A 26,039-nucleotide genomic window follows, 5' to 3' on the forward strand; every position below is an offset into this window, starting at 1 on the left:
GAAAAACTACTTATGGGAAAGGATGACAACGTCTTTCCCAAAAGAGGATTTTCATTTGCTTTTAGCCAGGCACCTAGGCAACATTACTGGTCTGTGATCACATTCATTTAAGTTCACGGCTTGAAGATTTGGAGACTATCCAGGTGAAATGAATTTGGGCTGCAGATCCATGTGAGGATCAACTGGTAGTTACAACTTCTCAGGAGGCAGAGATGGTCCCCTCACCCACCCCGCCCCCTGGCCAAGCCCTCCCACACACACTCTGCTCTGTCCCAAAGTAGCGTCACCCAGACACAGGTGGATAGGGCAGATTTATCCTTACCACAAGTCTTCTGGGGTTCCAAATTTGGGGGAAGAATCATTTAATAAATTGACCACTTTGGGTAAGCCTAGAGCTTTGATTTTAAAATTCCTTCTCGCAAGAGGCTGTCAAAACTCCAGATTGTGGGATCAAGGCAAAAGCGGCTGCAGCGCCCCACTTATTTCTCGGGAGTCCCCCTTTCACTTAGAGTAAGTGAAAGGTACTTCGGTCTCGTAACTCCTTACTGTAAGTTTTTTTATGTTTTCAAGAAGATGTTTTTATATTATTCCAGCATTTTAGATATTTTCAGTGAGAACACTGGTTAAATAAACTAGCTTGCCATATTCTCAGAAAGAAACTCCGTCATCTTCCTAAAGGCAGCCACTTCAGAAGCAGCTTTGGGCAACTCAAATTTTTTCTTTTTTCCTCTAGGAAAAGGGAAACTGAAAGGTCCCTTCCACGTTCAAAGTTCCCCAAGGCCAAACGAGGCCGCAGAGGCCGGCCTGCTCATCTCATCAGGCTGCACGAGATACTTCTCCCATTCTAGCACAGCAGTATTTTTTTTTAAGTCAATAAATTTTTATTTAAGTAATTTCACAATTCCTTCCACTGTCAATCACCTTAGTTCCTCCAAAGTTGGAGTCATAATCTTTAAGATAGCCCTGTAATCTTTAGGATCCATTTTCTTCAGCCAATTCACCTTAGGGCCACGTTTAGGGTCAGAGTCGATGGATCTGCCTGGTTCTCAATATCATACACCCTCTAAACATGAATAAGTTCAAATCATATTCACTCCTAGAGATAAAATGCCAAATAAAAGACTAAGGACAACTTAAATATGTCTAGCACAGCAGTCTGGTTCCATTTACTAGAGCCTCATGCAAATCGGACTTTTGTTTGTTTCCATCTTTAAAGAACTCCCTACCTCTGGTGCCCATCACTCATTTATCCCAAACAGAAAATTCACTTACTCTTTGTGTTCCAGTCGAATAATGTCTCCATGTCTTACAAATTCCACTGGGAAAGAAGGGTCGAGGGGATCTGCCAAGAAGAAATGAACATTGATATCTGAAATCATTCCCTCATTAGGCTACTATGAATTGAGGGTCTACAGGTAAAGAGTTATCGTACAATGTGGTATGTACTAGAGGCCCCGACAGAGTACTGTGACACCAAAGAGAAAGGGCCCCCAACTGTCTCAGGATTAGAGAAGGGTGTCTTGAAAAGACTCTTAGAGGAGGGGGAGAATCTTGTCAGGTGAACTAGTCGGGGAAAGGCACAGAGATATGAAAGAACAAAACTCATGTGATCAATGGCAAGCGGTTTCGTATGGTTAAGGTCGGGGAGCAGGAAGGAGAGTGGGATAGATGAGGATGTGAACAAGTGGGGCCAGACTGTGGATGCCAGGCTAGGAAACGTGGCCTTTATCTGACAGTCACTGAAGCCCCCACTGGAGGATTTTTAAGCTGGGAAGCCAAATAATAAGATTTTCCATTCAGTAGTGAAAATACAGTCTTCGAAAGATTAACTCCATGCAAACGACCAGTTGCCCAGCTCTCCCAAAAACTGAATGGTAAACCTTGTGCATTTTGCTAGTGATTATCTTGTGTCTGGCCATACACCTGCTATGTGTGAGGCGAAGAAAATGATGAAATGAAAGGACTACTTCCGTATCATCTAGAAGACCAATCAGGATCTAGAAAGGTGATGACAATGGAAAAGGAATCAGCAGTAATAATAGCAACACAGAAGGATCCTTGCAAATTTCCATCCCAAACAGTGAGAGGCTAAAACTCAAGGTCAGGAAAGAGAAATTTGCCAGCACAAATCACTGGCTCTCAAGAGAATTAGATAGCTCAGCTGTAGAGATGCCCATAACTATGTTGGCTTTCAAGGTCTCTTAAAAAGATTAATCAGCAAGATGACAAACCACATAAGTCAATGGGGAGGGAAGTTTTATTTCACATGGATTTGAGGGGGAGGGGTGTTTATAACCATCAAAAACACAAATACCTTAGTCTATACAGTTCCCACTTCTCAAGTGCTTGTAGCTATCTGCCTTCACACCAATCCTTAGTTGTGTGGGTGAAATGTAACCACGTTAACCAAGAAGCCACAATGGAATAACAGACCAGAGATGTTGAAAGATTTGGTCCATGCCCACATGACTTCAGAAGTAAAGCGGGTCTTCCCTTACAACCCCTCATTGTGATAGACCACTATGTTTGGCCTGTTGGATCAAAACACAATCAACACCAGTATTATAAAAGTACAGAAAGAGACCCTGATCAATGGTGTCATCCTGTATATTACTGAGAAGTAGGATACAGAGACAGTGGTTGTGTATGCCACATTTCTAGTCTAAAAACCACAGCAATGAAAGGAGCTGGTGAAAGGAACAAAGAAGGTGAATTTAGATGAGCAGTTGCCCACTTCCCCATAAAGGCTTAGGAGCAGCTGACTCGAGACAGACTGAGCCAGGTGGTGTTTGCTGAGGAGTCACAGGGAATACCTGTGGCAGAGGACAATCAGCAGGGGCTCAGAAGGTGAGCAGGAGATGCTTTCTGTTCTCTTCTCAGCTGCAGCAGAAGGCACAGCTTGCAGGTAGCTAGCTGTCTGACCAAAGAAAGGAAGATCCGAATATAGCCTATGTGGTAAAGCCCTGAGAGCCTGAGAGGTCTGCTTCAGAGCAGCTTTGCCCGGCCAGTCAGGGGCAGACCAGCAGGCACCAAGTGAGGTCCCAGGCCCCAGCCTAGACAAGCCCAGCCACAGGGCTGGCAGGCCCTCACATCTATAACTGACTGCCCCAGTCCCGGGGTGAATGTAGCACTCTGCATTTCAAGACAACTTGAGCTGCACCATATGCTGAGGTCTGCGAGGCTTGGTATGCTCTAAATTAGCAATGAGAGCAGCTGCCATGGGGCTGCCCTCAGCAGCCTCAGTTGGGGCCACTCACCAGCCCCTGGCAGCATGTTCAGGTAACCTCTTCTGGATTAAGTCTGAGCCTTGGCCCTGCTCTCTGGCTTCAAAAGGACAGCTCCAAGAGCGAGATCTTATCTGTCTTGCTCATTGCTTATCTCCTAGGCTGACAACAGTGCTTGGAACATAGTAGGCGCTCAATAAATAACTGTTGAAGGTAACTGAGATCAGTAAAGATGCTGTCAAAGACTGCTCAGGAAAGCCCATCACAGTAGCATTCTTGGGGAGGCATGAGAAACGTTAAGGAGGGCTCAAAGTAGGTAACAACACAAGAAGCATCAGTTCCCTACCACATTACCTGAGTTTGTATTATGTTTCTTGATAATCCACAGGTTGTTGTAGTCCTTATGCAAATAGGTGGTGACCTGGGTGGGGATGAGGAGAAGGAGGAGAGGAGAGGAGGACACCATCACTATCAGCACAGCCGGCCACAGGACAATCAACAGCAAACCAATATTGCTAAGCCTCGTTCAGAATCCCCAGCCACCAACCCGAGAGCCCGTGTTTCCCAGTGGGGCTCAGAAGTTGCACAGTGAGCGAAACTCTCTCCTTCCTTCCACATTTAAAGGTCTTTTCCCACGTGAGCCTTTTTGATTTGTCTCTTTGTATCTCTCTGCATCTTGCTTTAAAGTTCCAGCCTCCTAGAGGGAGGAACCACAATACCCTGGGGAACAGACTCCAGCACACAAAGAGTTCATTTTAAAAAGTAATTAAGACCATGCCTCAAACTTTCTAAACGAAAAATTCATGCTATTATATTTTCTAGAATGTGGTCAAATGAAACTAAAAAGATCCATAAATATCTGGTCCTAGAAGCCTAAAGTTTTTAGCCCATGGCGATTTTGTAAACACTTATTTTTTAAAATTATATGTGTGTATGTGCACATGCACATGCATGTAATGCCGCAATTAATCTAACAGCAAAAGCCTGGGAACAGTATAAACGTCCAAGAATAGAGGAAGTTAACATGATGGTATGCCCACAGGACAGAATACTACACAGCCACAGGAAATGCTTCAGAGCTTTTTTTCACCAGCACAGGATAAGGCTTATAAAATGCTGACGCTAAAAATAGCTACCATTTATCGCCACATACTGTTCTAATCACTGGGCACTGTTCTAAGCGCTGGGCAAATCTTCTCTTTATGCGTATGTACTGTGCTCACCCTCACCCTACTTACAAAGAAACCGAGGTTAAGTAATTTGCTCAAGGTCACACAGCTTACCAGCTGGAGAGACAGAATTCAACCCCAGGCAGCGAACCACAATCAATGCTCCCAGGATAGAGACATATACAATTATGCCAGTTATGTAAACAAGTACATAAATACGCAGAAACAACAGAAATAGAGGCATTTCTCTTACGATGTGAGTTTTATAACTCCAATTGGACAAAACATGACTGATTTACTTGCAAAGAGATTTGGACTTAGCATTTAGGAAAAGAAGTACACATGTATTGTGGCTGCTTTGTTTCAGCGGCTTTTGTTTTTTCAGAAAAAAAAGAGGGATAATGGTATTAAGAATATACAAGAAGCTAAAAAGTTTTGGGAGCCATAGAGAAATTAAGTGCACACTCTTGAACAAAAGCTACATATAGTCCACCCAGCTTGGACTTGCTCAAAGAAGTTAAGGTTTTGTGGTGCTCGTGCGTGTACTCTGTATTTTGGGTTTTGCTTTTTTTTTTTTTTTTTACAAAAATCAGTATTATTAAAATTCCTATAAGAAAAATTACTTCTTTATTTTGAGTGTAGTCCATGGCCTCTTTTTCCCATTAAAACATTTGTTTTTAGAGCAGAGTTTTTTATAACATGAGGTCTCCTAGGAACATAGGTATCCTATTACAACAGGATGTTGTCCATCAAACTACGTGCATAAACATTGATCTTCTGGGATTACGTGTAGCTTTTGTTTTCTTTTTTATACTTTTCTATGTTTTCTAATTTTATTTTATAAACGTTATGCTTTAAAAACATTTAAAAATCAAGACCTAGAGTTGTTGACAAGACATTAAATGACAGGGCAAGGAAGGCCACTAGAGGTTATTTAATCCAATCCCCTCAATTTACAGAGGAGGAGAGCGGCTGAGAAAGGCTCAGTGGCTCAGCCAATGACAAAGCCAGACACTTCTGTGCCTTGGCCCAGTGAGCTCTCTCTACAGTACCATCACGGTTTCATGCCTCCACACGGGGGCTGCAAGCTTAATAGAGCCTTTCAGAACTTGGCCCTTCTCGCCCTTTGCATAGTGTAGATGTTCCTGTCACCACGTCTCTAACTTTATCTTCTACATGACACCTGTAGCAAGGTATCGCCATGGAAGGCCTAGCTATGGTTTTCTGCCCTGGTTATACCTTAGACTCTTCCGGAGACCTTAAAACCAAAACAAAAATGCACACTGCATGGGCCCCATCCTAGATAATTAGGTCAGAACCTCTGGGGTGGAGCTGAGGCATCAGAACTTTTTAAAAGCTCTCCAGGGGATTCTAAAGTGCAGCCAGGGCTGAGAACCGCTGAGCGAGAGATAAGTGGAGAATCAAGAATGAGAAATTGATACTAAAACCCAATACTCTGCGTCAACTTTCTAGGAAACTAGGAAATAATAATGAAGTGTTTTGAGAAGCAAAATTTCTGGCAAAGTTAAGATATTGATCATTTTGCAAGAAGAGAAACTTCCCTTCCAAGCTTCTCAGAACAAGAGCCTGCCCTGTGCCCTCCACTTCCTCATCCCTCATTACTTCTCAACTCCCTGCCTCTGAGACTTCTGCCCTCCCCACTCCGAGGAAACTATCCTGGTCAGAGTTGCAGGGCTCCTCTGTCGCCGTCCACAGGCCTCTTTCTCAGTCCTCACCTTCTCTGAGGTCTTGTGGCCCTTGAACCGCTGCCCATCTCCTCCTCCTGGAGAATCCCCTCCAGCTCTCCTCCAGCCTCCCTGTTCACGCCCTCCTTCTCAGCCTCTTCTACAGCACCACTCTGAGCGCCTTTAACACTGCCTTACATGTTGCTCCTCCTCAGGGTTCCTTCACTGGCCCTCCTCCCCTGCACACCCTTTCTGGGCAATGTCACCATCCCACTGTGTCACTAACACCCATATGCTACACACACACCTCTCCCCTGAGAGAAGCCCCAGACCTAAAATACGCAAAGGAAACTCTCTCATCTCCAGAGCCATTCTGCCTCCTCCATTTCTGATTATGGTGACACAGCATTATCACACATACACCTTGACCTCCAAACTATACACCTGGACTTAGCTCATCCCTGACATCCATCAGTTCTCAGGCCCTGACATGCGACCTGTGCAGTGTTTCCTGAATCAATTCCCACCTCTATCCCCATGGTCTTTGCCTCCATTCCCCATCCTCTGTCATGATTATTGCCTCCTATCTGGGTCCTTGCCTCCAGTCTGTTTCTCTTGTCAATCCATCACACTCCTACTGGAGCTATCTTTCCAAACTAGAAATCTAATCGCATCTTGCCGTTCCTTAATAACCTTCAATGCCTCCCCAGTATCTACAGAATGAAGTCAAATCTACTGTAACATGTGAGGCCACTCCACAATCTGGACCCACCAACCTCTCCAACATCCTGTTTCTCTCTCTCGGGTACCATCTACCACAGCCACACCTAAAGCTCCTTAACATGCACACTGATACAGCGTCGCTTACTCATTCAGATAACACTCATGGCTAACCTTTCAATGTCCACTTTACACGTGTTATCTCATTTAATTCTCACAACAACCCTAGGATCGAGAGAGGTACTATTTATTTTCCCCAATTTAAAGATGAGAATACTGAAGTACAGAAAGTTTAAGGAGTCATACTCTAATGGAATCAGACAGTCTAGTCTGGTTGTCAGGTCTGTGTTTATAACCACTACACTCTACTCATCATCCCCTTCATGCAAGGCACTGTGCTAGGCAGCGGAGCCTTCCAGGAGCTAGCAATCAAATAGCAAAGAGACAGGAGGAGGGAAGCACTCACAACTTGATGTGAAAACGGTTGCCACACAGGCTTGCAAAGGGTGCCGGGGAAGCCCCTCATACGAGACACCTAACCCGGCACTAGGTAGAGGTGAGTCATGGTGGTCACAGGGGACACCTAAGCTGAAGCCTAAAGAAGCAGGAGTTAGCCAGAAGAAAGAGAAGCGTGCAGGAGGAGCAAGAATGTTTCAAGCAGCAGAAACAGTGCGGGCAAAGGACAGGAGGCAGGAAAGAGAATGGTGAGTTCCGTCACGGCGACCAGTCTGGTGCTGCTCCAGTACAGGTGCACAGAGGCTCACTGACCTGCTGCTGGCGGGCACCAACGCCCTCGGGGTAGAGGTGCCTGTGGGAGTGGAGATAGCCGATGGCCATCCGCAGGTTCTTCACAGTGATCACAGAGCCATAGGCCAGGTCTGGGGGGAAGGAAGACAGTGGAGGGTGGGAGCTGGCACAGTGCTAGAGGCTGCCCCTGCCTGGTAGGGGCCTCGGAAGCCACAGGACTCACTAACGCTCCAACAGACTCCACTGGGCCCAGGGATCCTAAAGCAACAGGCACAGTGGCCTTCTCACTCCAAAGGAGCCTACTCAAGAGGGAGTCCACTACGGGGTCTCACTTATGCCCTGCGCCCCGCTCCCTCCCAAGGACTTCAGAAGAAGCTGGGTACTGACAATGTTATTATCAAAGCATTGTTTATAATAGCAAAAGATTAGCAACAACTTGTCCTTCAGTCAAAGTCTATATGTACACTCAATGGAATAAAGAAGGAAGAAGCATTTTGTGTCTTCATCTGGAATACTCTCCAAGATGTGATGTTATAACAGACTATAAACTTTTCACTATACATCCTTTTGTGCCTTTTGAATCTAGCACCATATGAAGTAACCATTCAATGGTGTTTGGGGTTTTTTTACATGAAATTTAAAAAAACAAAACCACCCGAGTAAATAGCTTACCCAAGAGCATCCCCTCCTCTTGCAGGCCTCTGTTCCTTATTACTGCCCCTCTTCTCAAGCCCCCATAAACTGACTGCCCAGCCATCCCCGACTCCACTGAAACAGGTCCACCAGCGATCTTCCTCTGTCTTCCTCTGTTCATTCATTTGGTCAACACACTGTATCAATTACACAGTGGATCCAAAGGTGGAGGAGGCCTGGTTAGAGCCCCAGCAGAGCCCAGTCTTGGGGAAGACGGCTTCACACACTCATGAGCACAGCACAGTGGGCAAACGCTCCAGCAAAGGTGTGACAATGTGTGACATGGTGGGAGCCCAGAGCAGGGTAAGATGAATTCTCGCCCAAAGAGTAAGAAGAGGATGGCTTGACGGGAGAGATCAGAGCTGAGCCAGGCATTTTAAATAACGAGTAGGAATTTGCTAAACTCCACAGCTCCATTTTTCTAAGTTCTCACGCAGGCCAACATATGCAGCCCTGCACACTGCTGACCACCTTTGCTTCTTGAAAGGCTCTCTGTTCCCCTTTCTCAACTCCACACTGCCTCATGGACTGTTCCTCCTCTACCCCCTTCCTCCTGCATTCCCCAGTGACCTCACCTCAGCCCTGTCCTCTTTCTCTTTCTACAGTTTCCTTACAGATCACAGCCACTGCCACAGCATTAATTACCACTTTACTCAGCTGGTTCCTCCTTTGAAAGCATCAGCCACAAGCCTATTGGCTCCATTACACAGATTTCCCCAAGCATCTGAAAGTCAACCTCTCAAATGCAGAACTCAGTATCTGCCTTTCAAAACCAAATTTCTCACCGGCTTTCCTATTTCTCATTCTTTCCATGGTCTTGGAAGGCCCACTGTGTTCTAGTCACCATGCAAGGCAGTAGGGAGGCTAAAATACATAGTGCTTGCCTCCAGGAAAGGCAAGCCTTCAGCGACTGGGCTCAAGTCCTCAGTGACATCTTTCTTCCTCTCTTTCCATGTCCAATCTCCTTGTATGTGCCAGTTTCCTTTTCCCTGTGGCTGCTACCACCATGCCCAACTCAAGTCCCTGCAGTAGCTTCCCAGAGGACACCCCAGCCTCCAGTCCCACCCAGCCGTAGCCATCCTATACTTTGCGACCAGTGTCATCTCCCTACAGCACAGCTTTTCTGGCCTCCTCCCAGCTCAAAGACCTCCAATGGGTCTCTACTGTCTGTTTAATGTAGTCAAACACCTCATCCAAACTTTTCAAACACTCATAACCTGGGCCCAACCTATCTTTTCAACCTTATTTCCAGCACTTCTCTGTATATACACTGTGCCTTAGGTTTTGCCCAGTTCTTGGCTTTGATCATGCTGTCCCTGCTGCTCAATACGCCCTCTCCTCCCTCTCCATCTGTTGAAATCTACCCATTCTTCCAGGGCCTGAGACCAAGGCAACTTACTCTATGTCCCTTGATCCTTCCAACCTCCTGACAGAAGTGATCTCTCACATCCTTCGGTTCTCATAGCTCTGTGTCCCCTCCTTATATACTTAACACACATGGTCATATCAGGTAGACATCCTCTAAACCGGACTCCATACTCTGGAAGGCATCCATCCACAGCCTCCAATGTGGCTAACACTTGCTCAGTTACTATTTGTGAATAAGTGAATGGATGTGAGTCATAGAATACTGTGGTAGAAATTGACTATGAGCCCTGAAGGGCCTTGCTCTTTCACCAGATTCTCTCTGGTTGGCCTTCCCACAGAGCAGGCCTGGATGCTTCCACAGCCACAATGGAGAGTTCTTCTTCAGGGTCAAAGAGCTTGTAGCTCAGGACGTCTTCCTCTGCACTCCCTGTGTCCCGACTTCCTCTCTTGAGTGCTCATACCACTCAAACTGGATCTTTCTCCCACTTTGTCATCTACAGGCTAAAAAAACTCAAGCTATCATACACATGCTTTCCAACTGAACTCCCAGGAAACCCTTCTGCCTTTCTACCTCCGTAAAGGCTGAAGAGACACTCACATTCAGGGATGGAAGCATTGTGAAGGTTGTTTCCTGAAAGCCGGGCCTGGAAGGCAGAACTGAAGAAGCCATCACCAGGACCACTGTGGGGAAAGGAGGAGCAGAAGAGAGCCAAGTTAATGGAGTGAACCTGTGATTTCCTAGAAACCCTGCTCTGTGCAGTTAGTTTAAAAGAGGTACAAGCAGAGTGGTACTGTGGTATCGGGGGACAGACACGAGTGATGGAGTCAGAGAAACTGGGGTCCAAATCCCAGCTCAGCCACTTACTAGCCAGGTGACCTTCAGAAGTACCTAACTCTGTTTAACCTCAGTTCCTCATTTATAAATTGAGGATTTAAAAAAAATCAAAAGAAGATTTTTTGAAAGATTTTTTTAAAAAAAAATTTTTTTAAATCAAAATGGTTATGATTAAATGAGATAATGAGCACAAAATGCTGAACACAGTTCCTGACACTTAGTAGCCACTTGTGAAGTGGGAGCTGCTGCTGGCGTTCTTATCCTCGCTCCAACTGCACAGCCTCACGGCGGCCCATCCCTGCTCAGCACAGGAAACTTTGTTTAGGGGTAAGGGGCAATTTGGCTATTAGGAAATTCTCCTCTTCCTTCAGGTCGGCGTGCTGGCCTTTCTGAGTCCTCTGGATACCCAAAAGATAGAACATAGGAAGAAATAAACAGGAAGAAGAACCTGGGTCTCCCTCCTATCATCCCAACCACAGACCCAGGAAATCACATGGCTTATCCACAGGCTTAGAGATAAGAAAAGACCAGCCGCTAGAGGCGGGGAAGACGCTGCTGTACCTTTTATTCAGCACCATGAAATGAACAGCATAAGTGGCCGTGTAGAGAGCCAGGGGTAGCACTATGAGGCACAGGATGCGAGCAGTCAGGTGTTTTCCCACAGTCACCTGCAAACAGAGCCAGGGTGGGGTGCTGGGCATTCCTTATACCTTATATGTGCATAATATGTAAGTTTTTATAAATAAGTCATATCATAAAAAATTAAAACACTAATGGCCAAAAAGAAAGAAGAATATGTGGAAACCCTAAGCCTTTCCATAACACCCTACCACCCAAGCACTCCAGGGGACTGAACTTGGGCCAGCCCTCTGCTGCCTGTTCAGGCCCTCACCCAGGACCCCAGGCTGTCACTGTGCTGCTGACAAAGCGTTGCCTGCATCTCCAGCATCATCACTCATTAGTCCCCTCTACATCCCAGTCCCACTGAAATCCTTGTACTTTCCCATGCTCCCTGTACTGTGCCAGCCCCACTCATCACATGGACAACTGCTCCTTACCCTAACTTCAGGCCTCAGCTGCCTCCCAGAAGCCCTCCTGGATCACCTGAGACTGGGCTGGTGCCGTCCTCTGCTCTCACAGCACTTGCTGGCTGGGTTGTAATTGCCTGTTTACTTATTTCTCTCTCTCCATTGTCTCTAGTGGGCAGGAATCTTTGTTTTATTCATCTGCATATTCTGTGTTTCACACTCAGTGGATGGTCTGTCTATATCTTCTGAATGAAAAAATGAACTTGCTGGGACTCTGGTTCAGAGGTGATGGAGATGCATTATAGCAAAGAAGTTCAGGCCTGGAGTCAGCCTCCCTTAAGTCTGAATCCTAGATCTACCTTTTATTATTTATATGACCCTGGGAAAGTTATTACCTCTTGAGGTCTCAGTTTCCTCATTTGTAAAGAAAGGGTAATAACTACCTACCTCACAGGACTGTTATGAGAAGTAAATGACATATGAAGGTAAAGCATTGTGCATAGTGCCTGGCATAAAATCAGCTCTTAATAAACAATAGTGTAATAACCCCTAAAAGCCCTTACTGGCCTCCAAATCTGGAGACCCTGGATCAGGAAAAGAAAGTTGTAAATTCAGAAAGTCATCCCACCATTTTACCTAAGGTCCCATGCAGTCAGTATCTGCCATATATTTGGCATGAACCCAGGTGGACAGAATTCCCTGACTGGGTAGTTTGTAGAGCATTTTAAAAACAACACAGAAACGAACACTACAAGAGAATTCCAAGGATGTCAGTCCATCCTCTCCCTTTTTTACACCTCTCCAGCCTCTCAGCAATGGCCCGCTTCCTGCTCTTGTGCTGCCTACAGAGGGCGGCAGGATCCAGCCCACCTCAGGCCCCGAACACAGCCACTCCACTGCCTACAGCAGAGGCGGAGAAAGGCCACCAGCTCTGTGAGCAATACTAGGGAGGAAAGACATTTCTACAAACACTTGGGTTCTCACCAGTGAAAGACTGAGGTCTCCAAACAGGTGCCAAAGGTCTGAAATGGTGTTCCACCCCACTTGCACGATGATAAAGAGGCCAACAAACTTGACCCCTAAAGCACCAGCCAGATTAATGCCAGTCAGGCTGAGCCAGAACCACCAGGGGGCAGAGAAGGGCCTGCAAACCAACAAGATAGAGAGCAGTTGGCAGCTGGAATCAAACCCCAAAGCAAGGGCAGCAGTGGGAATGGGCAGAGGTTCTCTGACTCTGAGAGGCGGGGCTGAGCCCTCCATCTCAAGGGCTCCCAACCCCAGGGGACCACAGCACGGCTCCAAGGGGGTGGTCAGTGAAGCCCCTGAAACTGCAGGAAGCACAGTGTGGGAGTGAGCAGGACCTTCTTCTGGGGAGAGGGGCCACAGCTTTCCTGGCTAAGCACAGGGCTTAAAGTAAGCAAGAGGTTCATTCTCCAGAAGTGACCAATCACATAGAAGTAAAAGGAAAATCCAGGGAAGCCCGCTGGATTCAGTCAGCCCTCTCCTTTGTGTCACCTCTGGCCTGGTAAAAGCCAGCATTTACTGAGTGCTTACTACGTGTCAGGCACTGTTCCAAGCACTCTACACACACTGACTCTCTGACCTTCACTACAACCCCATGAGGTAGGTCCTATTATTACCCTCTTTTTACACATGAGGAGATTGAAGAACAGAGAGGTTAAGTAATATAGCTAGCAAGCAGAGGAGCATGGCTCTAACCCCAGGAGTCGGTTCCAAGGTTTGCTATACCTATAGCACCCAGAACTCTGTGCTGCAATTCTCTGATCACCCGGCTCCTCACTAGCCAAGACCTATGTACCTGTGTACCTCCAGCTCTCAGCACAGCACCTGGCACATAGTATGTATTCAAGAAATGGCAGGCAGAAGTGGATGCGGTAGAAGATAACCCAAAGCCAGAGAGGGCTGGTGGTCACGCATCAGGCTTTATTAGCATAACATAATGAGTTTGGCCATGGTAAAACAAAGCCAACTTCTGGAAAACCCTGGGCAGAGCCAGCTGTTTTGGTCTGAATAGACTGAATGACCTATTCTACTCTCTCCGAGGCAGAGGACGATCCGGAAAAGACCATTCTGGAGGACGATCAGGCCCTCCAGAACAGCTTTAGAACAACCAGGGCCTGCAGGGACCCTCTTGATTGGTATGGACCATTCAAGCCAAGCGATATAGACATTATTCCCATCATTAGGTCAGGACTGGCTGCAACCACCAAGGGCAGGGAGACAAAGAGTTCCCAGGTAGTACCTCCTGGTGCCCTCCCCTCCAGGACAGACAACATGAAGGATAAGGTTGTTCTGGGATCTCCTAATTAGCACTGGTGTCAAGGGGTGGCTTATAAGATGGGGCAGGGGGAAGGCATTAGGACCCCTCCATACTATCTACAAACCCCTACCCAAATCCACCCCTTCTGTAAAAATAATAATAATATTCTTGAAAGAGACAACTGACATTTTCTTAGTCTTATATAAAGCAAAAAAAAAAAAAGCATAGAAAACTTTTTAAAATCTATTTTTATGATCTAAAATGGGCAATCTAAGTTAAAAAAAAAAAAAAGTGTGCTTGCCTTAAACTCAGCTTCAAGACAAGTCCTCGAGGCACCCACCCTGTCCCTGTCCATTACAGAAATTCTGGAGCTGCCACAGCTTCTGACCCCCCTTCCCAAAAATGGTGTTTCTGACCTGTCGGCACAGGAGTTGTACTTGACCATGCTCAGCATGGCAGCCATGATGAAGAACATCAAGATGGGATCAAGGAGGATGTACTGGGACAAAGTGAGGCATCCTGTGTCTGAAAAACATGAGCTCAGTGGTCAAAAAGTGGAACCAGAGAGGGGTCCCCCTGAGAACCAAACACCCCAGCAATAAGAAATGGTGCCCCCTGAACTAATTGCATGTAATCATTTGTGCAGTCAAGACCAGATGGGCCACTGAGTCATCACTGAGTCATCGGGGGGGTAGGTGGAAGGCCACAGCTTTGGAGCACACCAAAGCCCAACGATATGAAACAGCATCTCACACTGCTTTCAGGCCCTTGACCCAAGAAAGGATCACGTCATTCAGTCAGAGAGAGCAGTCCCGAGATGAGGGCTCCTCCTTGTTTCCACCGTCAGAAAGGGAGTTCTGCCACAGACTGCCTACACTGGGATAGGGCCTCACCATTTTACACGGAGTCTCTGTTGGGAGTTTCTTCACCATACAGAGGCCAAAGTGACTTTTTTTAAACAAATTTCATTACATCATGCCCCTGCTTAAAGCCTCCAATGTCTTCGCATCTCACTCAGACTAAGAAACTCCTTGTGACGGTCACCAGAGCCTGCATGGTCCCCCTACCCACCACCCGCTGCCTCCCTCCCTCCACTCTGGCCACACTGGCCTTCTTGCTGCTCCTTAAATCCATCACATGCTGCCTTCACCAGGAACACCGCATAAGCTGCTCCCTCTGCCTGAACACTCTTCCCTCAGTTCCCTGTGTGGCTTAATCTTTCGCTCCACTCAGGTCTCCACTTAAGGCCACCTGCTCAGGAAGCTCTTCACCAAGCACCCTACATAGAATGGAATCATCCCCACTACTCTCTCTTTTATCCCACACTGTTTCCTACATTGCATCTACTGCTGAAGATGCCACATTACAGACATTAATTTACTTGCTTATTTACTGTCCGCCCCACTAGTGGGTAAGCTACATGATGGCAAAGCACCTCATTGGTACCAAAAAAAGTGGTCTGGCACAGGGTAGATGCTTGAAAAATAGCTGTTGAATGAAAAATGAATAAATGCTGAATGGATAAATACCTGAAAAGGGAAATTAAACACATGAGGAAAAAGCCACCAGTCCTCGACAGGGAGACCCTATAATCTCACAAGATATCTGTCAAAACAAAGCCAGAACTGCCCCTAAAATACCCACTTAAATTGGTCCGGACTTCTTTAAATGTTAAGCTCTATGAGGTCATGAATTCGCTTTCATAAGAACAAGAATAGCAACAGGATCAATTTCTAGGGCTCATCTCTCATTTATCCATGTGAGGATTACCCACAGAAAATATTTTAAGTTCCCATTTTGCTATCCCCTGCCGCCCAGCTACTTCTGAGGCATTTGCCTTGCATTCAGTTGAAATTACTTTAAGGAATGCAAACTAATCTTGACGGTAACCTAAGAGAAGCAGAATTAGAGTTGTAAGCCTCCTTCAAACACAAACACACAAATTTATCTCGTTGTCCATTCCAAACTCAAATGTGGATAAGTGGGAGATCATCTATTCCTTGGGATTACCCATGCCAACGCTCCCCTCCAATAACATAAAGGCTTGCTACATACAAGTACTTATATGTGTAAGTATAACCAGTGAATAAAATGAGATTTGTAGCACATTCACCCAATCCTAAAGTTACTTAAGAACCAGGCCCATAGATGGGCCCCTTGAACATATTGATTTCCAGCTATATTTATAGTGTGGCAGTCAATTTCCCAAGAAAGGTGGTACAGGACAACTTACCAAAGGTGAGAAGGGCAGCCGTGAGGAGTGCTGCCGGGAGGGACTTGGACAGCTCCAGTACAGTGAGGTAGGCAAAGGGGACCAGCAAGGAACCAAGGGAAGCACAGAACTACAGAAGGAAAAGAGACGCAGTCAAGTAACCTGCTAAACTAAGCATCAGGGACCTACTTGACTTAGTACAAACTAATGTTTAAGATGTAAGATCCTGGGGCCCCGTGGCTGAGTGGTTGAGTTTGTGCGCTCTGCCTCGGTGGCCTGGGCTTTTGCCATTTCGGATCCTGGGCGCGGACATGGCACCGCTCATCAAGCCATGCTGAGGCAGCGTCCTACATGCCACAACTGGAAGGACCCACAACTAAAAATATACAACTATGTACCAAGGGGCTTCGGGGAGAAAAAGGAAAATAAAATCTCTGGGAAAAAAAAAAAAGGATGGAGGACCCTGATGAAGGCATGACTTGCTGATTGAAAAATCACCTGGACCATTTATAAATAAGAAAGGGGTAGTGCCTCTTAAAGCATCAAATCAACAACACTTATACTCCGTTGAGCACCATCTTGTGCACTGACATGAAATCAGCAAAGTTCAGCAAGGTGTGGGCAGGATGGCACAGTGGTTTCAACTGGGGGACTCCAGGGTTGGACTGCCCCATCACTGCTAGCTGTGACCTCAAGAAAGTCACATCTCTGAATCTCAGCCTCCTCATCTATGTAATGTGAAAAATAAGAGTTCCTACCGCATAGGCTTTCCTCTGAAGATTAAATGAGCTAAAGTTTCATTAACAGGTGGATAGTGTTCCATAAACATTACCTTCCATTCCAAAACTGTGGGTACAAGTTGAAAAAGACCTCCTTGAAGGTGTCTTGATATTTTAGAGAGTTCTAATGTCATTTCTCCCTTGGCTCTTTTCTTCAATCACACCAGAAACCACTTTTTAATCTACAGGTTGTATTTTGATTTTGGAAAAAAAAGACTGTTTGACACTTAGCAGCTGGAGGGCTGTTTTTTTGTTTTGTTTTGTTTTGTTTTGAACCACCAGCCATATCTCTACCTCCCTACCTGCTCATCAAAAGTAAACAAACAAGCCCAGGGGAATGGAAATTCTCACATTTCTGTTGTCACTTTTTGTCAACAGAAAGCAATGTGTCCTAGTGTGAAAGGGAACAAGGCTGTTACATTTGCTGTCTCAGTTTCCATAGCAAGCCCACAGTGAGTCAGGCTATATCCAATTATGTATGCTATGTGGTGTTCAAAAGTCATTAGGAAGACACAGAATCACTTAAGAACATGAACTTGAGGGTAGGGGACATTCCCTGTTTAATATGGTGTGATACAACCATGCAATCATCCAATGATAGCCCAAATAAGCACACAGCATTTATCTCAAGTGCTCTGAGCTCCTCAAGGAAAGGAGCTTGCAAATGCCGCCTTCTCTGAGAGCTCCACGTTGGAGTCAGTTTCTGCAGGTTTCATTAGCTACAAGTATGGGGTCTCAATAGAGCGGGGTGTTTAGGCCCTGCCACCCTCCATCAAGGCTGGTAGTGGGACTCAAAGCAAATACAAGGCCTCCCTTAAAAGACTGGAAAACCCCTTGTGTGTGCCTGAAACCTTCATGGGGAAAGAAGCAAGAACCTGGTGACAGGGATGTAGGATACTGAAATCTTAGGAAAAAAAAAAAAAGGCCCTAGAGGTAGGCAATGCTCAAGCAGTTCTGGCCGCAGAGAGGAAGAATGGGTAGCTTGCCAAAGTCAGGGCTGTAGGAGACTCCTGGCTGCCTGGGTCTCAGGCTGCTCTCCAACCTGAAGTCTGATGCCTCACGGGGGCAGGTAACAGGCGACAGTGTGTGCTCGCTCCTATCTATCTAATCTCTGTAGTATCTGTGGCCTCCCTTCCCTTCTTACCCACTCCAGTTCTGAATCTCCACACTTGAATCTCTACTACAGGATGGGGCTCCAATCTTCCTCCCCTCCCCCACCACCCCAAAGTCCCTTTATCTACACCTGCCACCACTCCAGGGCTTCCAACTGTAACATTTCTGACTCAGTGTGGCCCAAGGGTTGAGTCAATCTATATCAAGTCAGGAAGCCTTACTCCTCTCATTCCCATGTAGTTGTGATGCTCATATTTGTCCCCAGGCTTCTGGAAGGAAAAGGTACCATCATATCCACTCAGGTAGCCAGCAAGACCTATCAGCATCTGAGGAGAAAAGGAGAACAAACAAAAAGATGAGAGACCTGTAAGGAGATTCCTCTGTCCCCTGAACTTCCCCACAGCTGCACCCAGACTTTGGCTTCTCTTGACAACTGTCCACGGAAGGAGCTGCCAATGCGACATTTCCTCCTGCAGCTGTTGCAGAGCAAAGAATCTTCTGTCTACAGAGCTCACTGCTTGGAACAAATCCTCCCTTGTATCAAGGCCAAGTTCTTGGGAACAGTGCAGACTGAACACTTAGGAAGAAAAAATCCCACAACTGGAAGGGCAGGGCCAGTGAAGGGCCAGCTCTCTCCTTCAGCCTTATTTCATTTGCTATGAAATAAAACATGACAGCTCATGGCGGAGGCCATGGGCAGGGGCTGATTCCTGGGAGACGGGCCCACTGAAAGGGAATTGGGGTTACAAGTCAGAATGAGGAGGGAGAAAAGCGGCCAAGGAGCTAAACGCCAGGAAGAGGAGAAGGGAAGAAAATGGGAAAGAGAAATGCACAAAGACAGACACATTTCCCCAGAGGGGAAGAAAACAGTCCCAATGGAAAAAATGCCAAAAGGCACTGGTTTCTCCCATTTCCAATATTGCAAAGGAGGGCAGCCTTGGAATGTCCCAAACCAGAACAAATCAGCTATACACCGAGACTGCGAGCCATGCATCCTTCAAGACGTTCTTGAGGCCCAGCTTCTTCCTTTCTGTCTTTCCTTGGCCATCAACAGTGTAAAATACTCTGTTCCACACAAGCAATCAGAAGCAGCTAAAATATAAAAACTGTCAGCAAATAGGAAGCATCTGTACCAGTCCAGGCTGCCCCAGCCTGACCCCCGGGCTCAGGTTAGGCTGCGTGGAAGGACAGAATACACTGGCTGGGGAAGGAAAGGCCCTCCCAGCAACACTGCTTGTGGGGGCCTGGATTTGGACCACTAACCAGCCCACTTTTTTCTTTAAGTAGTTCTAAACAGGGTCACTCTCTATAGTTCCAAGTCAAGGTATAGAAGCCAAACTCCAGCAGCAAAAAATTATAAAGCCTTGTTTTAGAAGAAGAATCCCAGGGTTCAGAAGTTAATTTAATTAATTTAATATAAAGTAATATAAGATATTGAAAAGACAGAGCCATCCAAATACCTAGATGAACTAAAACTGACATGTGACAATCAAATGGATGCCCCTTCCCACCTGGGATCTCAGAGGACAAACCCACCTGGTGCTAGCATAAATTCCCAGGCTGCTGGGCTGGGCTGTAGAAAGAAATGCACAGATGGTTTGGATCTCAGTACCCCATAACTAGCTCTCTGGTTGTGGATGACACTTAATGTCTCTGAACTACAGGCAATAAAACCCTCCTCGCAGAGGGCTGTGAGGGTTAGAGGTGAGGCTGTAGGTAACACCTGGTACTATGCCAAGCACTTAACAGGCACTAAAAGGCAGTTCCCTTAAAGTTAAAAGAAGCCCTGAACTAATTTCCTAACTAAATGACTCATTGAAATCAATTAAAAAAAGAACAATCTACTAGAAAAATGGGCGAATTCATAGAAAAAATAGAAATGGTTAATAAACACATGAAGAAAATGTTCAACCTAACTCATCAAGACGTGCAAATAAAAACTGTGATAGATCATTTTTTACTCTCAAATTGACAAAGTTTGGAAAGTATGATCACACCAGTGCTGGCAATGGTGTGGGGGAAGCAAGCCCCCTCAGTCTGTTGGTAGGAGTATATATGATTACAATATTTTTGCAGGAAAACTTCGCAATATCTAATAGAAATTTCAATGTGCATATCCTCTGACTCTTTAGTTTGGCTGCTGAGAACCTTTTAGATACACCTGCACAACTATGAAAAGATAGACATACAAGGATGGTCAATGCAATGTCTTTGGTAATGGCTAAAAACTGGAAATAACATAAAAGCCAATTGAAGAGGGGTAAAAGAATTTATGGCACATCTGTATGATGGAAAACAGCCATTAAAAAGACTGGGGTACATTTTTATGTGCTAATGTGGAAAGAAGTTAAGATATACCATGTTTAAAACAAAAGTTGCTGAACAAGTTTAGTCTGATCCCATTTGTATATACAAATTGTTCATGTGTACGTATATAAATACATACACACTTATATTTGTACAAAAAATTTCTGAGCGGATATATCGGAAACTGTTAACAAAGGTGACCATGGTGACCTCTGAGGAACAGGAATGTGGGGAAAGGTAGTTTTTGGCCTTCTACTTCCTTCTGTACTGATCACATCTCTTACAATGTGCACGTATTTTTCTTTCTTTTCAAAGCACCCATGTGACTGGGGCCCCCAGGTGGCCAGGGCTGGGGGCCAGAGAGAAGCAGCAGGTGCTGGCCTCAGTTCTGCAGGAGAAAACTTCCTACTCACCACTGCAAGGGGCTTTTTGATTCTTTGACTGGGTTCGCCTCAGAACCTATAACAGCTACTTTGCTCATCACTCTCCTTCAACCAGGTAGAGCACAGGACCCTCACGAAATAAGTCAGGTGGGCACACAGGCAGAACACTCCCGGGGTGCAGCCTTAGAAAGAAGCGTCCATTTCTCCCTCCACACAGGGGCCGGGTGTGAGGATGGGCAGGCTTCGGTAAAAACCAATCAGCGAGTGTTTCCCACATGCATGTCTGCTCTGTGCTCAGCACTAGGGGACCCCAAAGGCGGACAGGAAGTGCCCAGCTGAAAGACAAGGCTGGCTTCCTATGAAAACTCTCCTCCATCAGAGATCTGGTTCCCAGGCTAGCCCAATGCAAACATTCCTCAAGTTCTGTAGCTTAATCCTGTAGTAGTAAAAGATGTAGTCCGCATACGGGGCAAGGCAAGTTCACAAGGCGGTGTGTGCAATGGCTAAGGGGGCAAACTCTAAGCCAGTCTGAACCTTGACTCTGCCGCTTATTAGCTTTCCTCCCACTGCAAACTACTTATCCTCTCCGTGCCCCAGTTTCCCCATCTGCAAAATGGGGTTACAACTGTACCTACTTCATAGGGTTGCTCTGAGGATTACATAAGACAATGTATTTAAAGTGACCAGAATAGACTAAGTGTTCAATTGCTCTTAGTTTTATTGTTGTTATCTTCTAAAGGAGACAGGTAGAGGCATAACATTTTCTACTCCTTCTCTGGGCCCAGAGCTAATTTTGAAATAGGCCACCCATCCCACTTCCCTCTCCATCCCTCCCACTTGCAGGGCCTTCTCCCTGTCCCTATCCCATGCTCTTGTGCATCTCTAGGTCCATCTGTCACAGATTACCACAGCTGCCTTCATCCCTAATTACTCCATCCTCCAGATCCCTCCTCCACTTCATAACAGGCAAATTCTCGTCCCCTTGATGCCAAAGATCTCAGCCTACAGTTAGGAAGAAAGGACTGGGAGAACGCCACAGCTAATCCACTAGCCTTCTCAGAGGAGTTTGTTTTTAAAAGAGTAAAATGAACTCTGACTGGCAGAATTTCTAATTGTAAAACATGTGAGAGGTACCAGGCAAACAGCGCGCACGCTGGGAGTGGGGAGGGGAAAGGAGGTGCAGACTATCAGCTCCCCAAGCTATTTCTGCGTTATGCAACATATTCCTTCTCTCATTTCTTTTTTCAATTGAGATAAAATTCATATACCATAAAAGTCACCATTTTTAAAGTGTACAATTCAGTGGTTTTTAGTATTTTCACAAGGTTGTGCAACCATCACAACTACCTAATTCCAGAACATTTCATCACCCCAAAAAGAAACCCCATATCCATTTGCAGTCACTCCTCAATCCTCCCTCCCCCCAGATCCTGGCAACTACTAATCTAGTTTCTGTCTCTATGGATTTGCCAAGTCTGGACATTTCATATAAACGGAGTCATATAATATGTGGCCTTCTGTGTCTCACTTCTTTCACTTAGCAGAATGTTTACAAGATTCATTCATGTTGTAGCAGGTGTCATTCCTTTTTGATGGCTGAATAATATTTCACAGTACAGATACACTACATTTTGTTTATCCATCCATTAGTTGACAGACACTCTCTCCATTTCTGAGTGCAGAGGACTCCTAAAAACACCAAAACTTTTCCAGGAAAGCAGCTTGTCTGGAACGTCAGGGAATTCTTTCTACAGGCCCAAGAATTAAATCCAAACCTGAGACTTGGCTCCAACCCTAGGAGAGAGCTGCCGTTCACCATGCTGCTCACCTTTCCCAGAGGTGGGTGCACATCAAAGAAAAAAGTGCGGTTGATATAGTAACTTCCCATCTTTCCAAAGTGAGTCTCATCCCAACTAAAGGGAAAACAGAAAGAGAAATGAGAACCTTAAGTTATCACACAACCCACATACCCTTAAGAAAGCAAGGGTAAAGTTACTGTTAAAACCACAGCCCACGAGTTTCAAGCAATTCATGAGAAAATTTGGATTAAAAAAAAAGGTTTGACAAGTGATTTGAGGAAGCAAAATATGAAGCTGGTCGTTAACCTTCATTTAGATAGATAAGAAAAGTCAGCAAATATTTACCAAGCAAGTTATCAAAAATTTAAGTTAGGGCCAGCCTGGTGGCATAGTGGTTAAGTTTGCGCACTCTACTTCGGCAGCCTGGGATTTGTGTGTTCAGATTCTGGGCACAGACCTACACACTGCTCATCAAGCAATGCTGTTGTGGCATCCCACAAACAAAATAGAGGAGGATTGGCACAGATGTTAGTTCAGGGACAATCTTCCTCAAGCAAAAAGAGGAAGATTGGCAACAGATGTTAGCTCAGGGCCAATCTTCCTCAACAACAACAAAAAAAATTAAGTTAAATCTACACTTATTCTGTATCTTGAGTTTCTATTTATTTTAAAAGCACAAGAGCTTTCCTATACTATAGAAAGGTTTGTACTAAGAGTTTCCTTCCAAGTCTGTTCACTTCTAACCCTGAGCCTATTTTGCTACTAGAAACTATATTACTATTGCTATTACAAACTACACTGTGGGTTACTGATTGGTAAGAGCCTTTAAACCATGGTTGTCATGGGGCTGGCCCTGTGGCCAAGTGGTTAAAGTTGCTCGTGCTCCACTTCAGCAGCCCAGGTTCACAGTTTCAGATCCTGGGTGTAGACCTACTCCACTCATCAGCCATGCCATGGAGGCATCCCACATACAAAATAGAGGAAGCCTGGCACAGATGTTAGCTCAGGGCTGATCTTCCTCAAGCAATGACAGAAGAAGACCGGCAATGGCTGTTAGCCCAAGGCCAATCTTCCTCAAGCAATAAAAGAAGAAGACTGGCAACGGATGTTAGCTCAGGGCCAATCTTCCTCACCAAAATAAATAAATAAATGAAAATAAATAAATGAATAAAGCATGGTTGTCACAGGAGTCTGCTTCTGCTCATCAGTCTTGTGACAATTAACCTGCTGACTATAAACTCACTCATCTTATTATAATAAACTAACCAGTATATAAAAATTCAGGACTTTCTTACGAAGAGCCTATCTAAAACCTATCCTCAATGCACAAATTATTTTGCAAGTAAATAAGCGATTCTAATGCATTAGCTTTTAAACACAATGCAAAAACCTTGTTCTTCTACTCAACCACATAAACTTTTCACACCCTGCATGAGGGCTTTCCAGCAGCAGCCCAGTTATCCAGCAGAGGCTGGCCATTTCTGTTTGTCAGTCTCTCCCTGAAGCTCAGAATGGGTGCTTCCTAGCGGCTATCCAACCCCAGGTCAGCTTCCATACGTAGTTATTACCAACTTACAACATTAGGGACAAAACATGCTTTTCCCCAAAATGTAGAGCTCTTCCTTTTTTTCACTCAGTGGGTCCAACAGATAGGCAGAAGAGTAAATTACTTCTGCATCTGCGAAGCACACTGTTTGACATGAAGTGAGGAGAGTGGCATGGTGCTGTCAAAGAGGGAAATAACTTCCAGGCAGTGTGACAAAACAGACTTGCAGAAAGAAGAGATCCAGCGCCAGCTCCACCACTTACGCACAGCATGACCCGGCGAAATCACTCCCCCTCTCTGGGTCTCTTCTCTCACTACACCACGAAGACAATAATAGCATCTGCCATGTCCCCCTCACAGGGAGGTGTCAGGGTGCACGTCAGATAACACACGTGGAAGAAGGCTGTAGAGTATAACCTCCCACACACGCTGGGCACCATTTAAACTGTCTCAACATTTGCAGTTAGTTTTGAAGTCTGTTTGGAAACACTGGCAAAGAGGTATGAGGTTTTTACTGCAAAAATGTCCCAAGTAAAACTAGTAGTGATATTTCCATTTCCTCTCGGCTTTTACTGCTTTTACTGCGTGTTTGTGTTGGGAGGGACAGCCTCCCTGGCTCTCTCTTGTTCCTACAGACCTTGGAGGGTATGCCAGGAACGCAAGGTCCTGACCGCTCTTTACTCGGGCCATTTCTCAGGGTTCTGTTTGCAACAAGGAACCTTGAGGGAAGAGTTAGCATCTCTCCCTTTGGGACAGAGAGCTGTCTTGTTCACTGCTTATTATAAAACAGCAGACTCCTCAAGTTCAGTATTTCTCCGCTGTGCTGCAACCCACTGCATGTGCAGGCATTCATCCAGACCCACGGTATCACATGGGACTTGGGGGGCAGGGGAACCGAGGCCAACATGCTGATGCTTGTCCTGCTTGCTGTGCCATGAAAAATAAAGACCCGTGTCTCTGACCCAAGACTCTGCCTTCTGCCGGCATCCATAAACGAGACAGGCTAACTTATTAGTTTGCAAGTAAGGTAAAATAAAATCCGGGACCCTGACAGTTTTTGGTGACAAGCGTAGGACACTAAGACATAGCTTTCTGAAAGAGAAAGGACAAGGGCCCCCACAGGCTGGATTAGGGGATATGAGAAGATTCCCTCGAATCTGGCAGTGAATGCTCTTGCCCAAGTGGTGGGCAAGGGAGGCAGAAAGAGTCTCCACGTCCCTCCTATTAATGAGGCTGAGTGGAGAGAGGCAGGAGTGAAACAAACCGGCTGAATGCTGCCTCGGTTACTGCTCACTATCTTCTGGGCAAAAGGAGAAAGAGATGTAATCGTGACAACAGGATGGCAAACCTAGCAGCCCCAGCCAAAAGGCAATATGGACGCAGCTCCCGAATCAAGATTCTCCAAAGCTGACATAAATGGCACCAGCAGTAAGAACCTTGTTATCCACATAGAACTGTGGGTAAAATGAAAACACTGAAAGATCCTTGTACCTGTGCTCAAGCCAAAAGTGAGCATGCCTTGCTTAGTGCCTCAGAACCACTCTCTCCCTCTCTCGCCCATGATCCCAACACCACAATCTCAGTTGCTTTCGAGAGTAAGATGATAAAAGGTGGGGCCCAGGTCTCCCTGTCCCTAAAGGGGACTCAAGGCCACACACCCATCCTGGCACGCTGGGGAACTGCAGGGAGGAGAGGGACTCAAACTCAGGGCTCCATTGGCTACGGGGCGCAGATCTCCACCCTGCTCAATCCCATGGGCTGGGGGAGTTTCCTAGGCGCAACGGTTACGAAAGGTGCTGAGGACTGCAGGGAGAGCCAGAATAGTGTGCACGGGGACTGAAAGAAAAGGGGGCGCATCAGACGCAGGGGAGTACACTGGGAGGAAGCAGTGCCAAGCCTATCAAGGGGCAAAAGGAGAAAAAAAGCCTCCTCCCACCCCTGCATCCACACTCCCCACACTCCCCACTGAGGAATGGCATAATCTCTGGGTGTCTGACATCGTAGCTCCTAACGCAGGCCTATCAGACTCGTTAGTTCAAGGAGGAGAAAGTGCCCAAATTCAACTGATAGGGTCTGAGCCAATTCCCAGCAGGCGAGGGAAGGTGTAGTGACCTTGTGGGCAGGGCCCTTGTACTATTGTGGCTCCCACT

At 46.0% G+C, this 26,039-nt stretch overlaps 1 protein-coding gene across 1 annotated transcript in view; it reads right to left on the reverse strand.

Moving 5' to 3' along the window:
- POMT2 (protein O-mannosyltransferase 2) overlaps nt 1-26,039 on the reverse strand; it is a 41,177-nt gene that overhangs the window by 10,341 nt on the left and 4,797 nt on the right. Inside the window, exons 2-11 of the mRNA XM_046647109.1 lie at nt 22,373-22,457; nt 18,076-18,180; nt 15,984-16,092; nt 14,167-14,275; nt 12,454-12,613; nt 11,003-11,109; nt 10,205-10,287; nt 7,567-7,676; nt 3,579-3,645; nt 1,273-1,342 (exon numbers count right to left, since the gene is read on the reverse strand). Of these exons, the coding sequence (XP_046503065.1) occupies nt 1,273-1,342; nt 3,579-3,645; nt 7,567-7,676; nt 10,205-10,287; nt 11,003-11,109; nt 12,454-12,613; nt 14,167-14,275; nt 15,984-16,092; nt 18,076-18,180; nt 22,373-22,457 (1,005 nt within the window). The remainder of the gene's footprint in view (nt 1-1,272; nt 1,343-3,578; nt 3,646-7,566; nt 7,677-10,204; nt 10,288-11,002; nt 11,110-12,453; nt 12,614-14,166; nt 14,276-15,983; nt 16,093-18,075; nt 18,181-22,372; nt 22,458-26,039) is intronic.

Source organism: Equus quagga, chromosome 20 (genome assembly GCF_021613505.1).
Source record: "Equus quagga isolate Etosha38 chromosome 20, UCLA_HA_Equagga_1.0, whole genome shotgun sequence".
Lineage (NCBI taxonomy): Eukaryota > Metazoa > Chordata > Mammalia > Perissodactyla > Equidae > Equus > Equus quagga.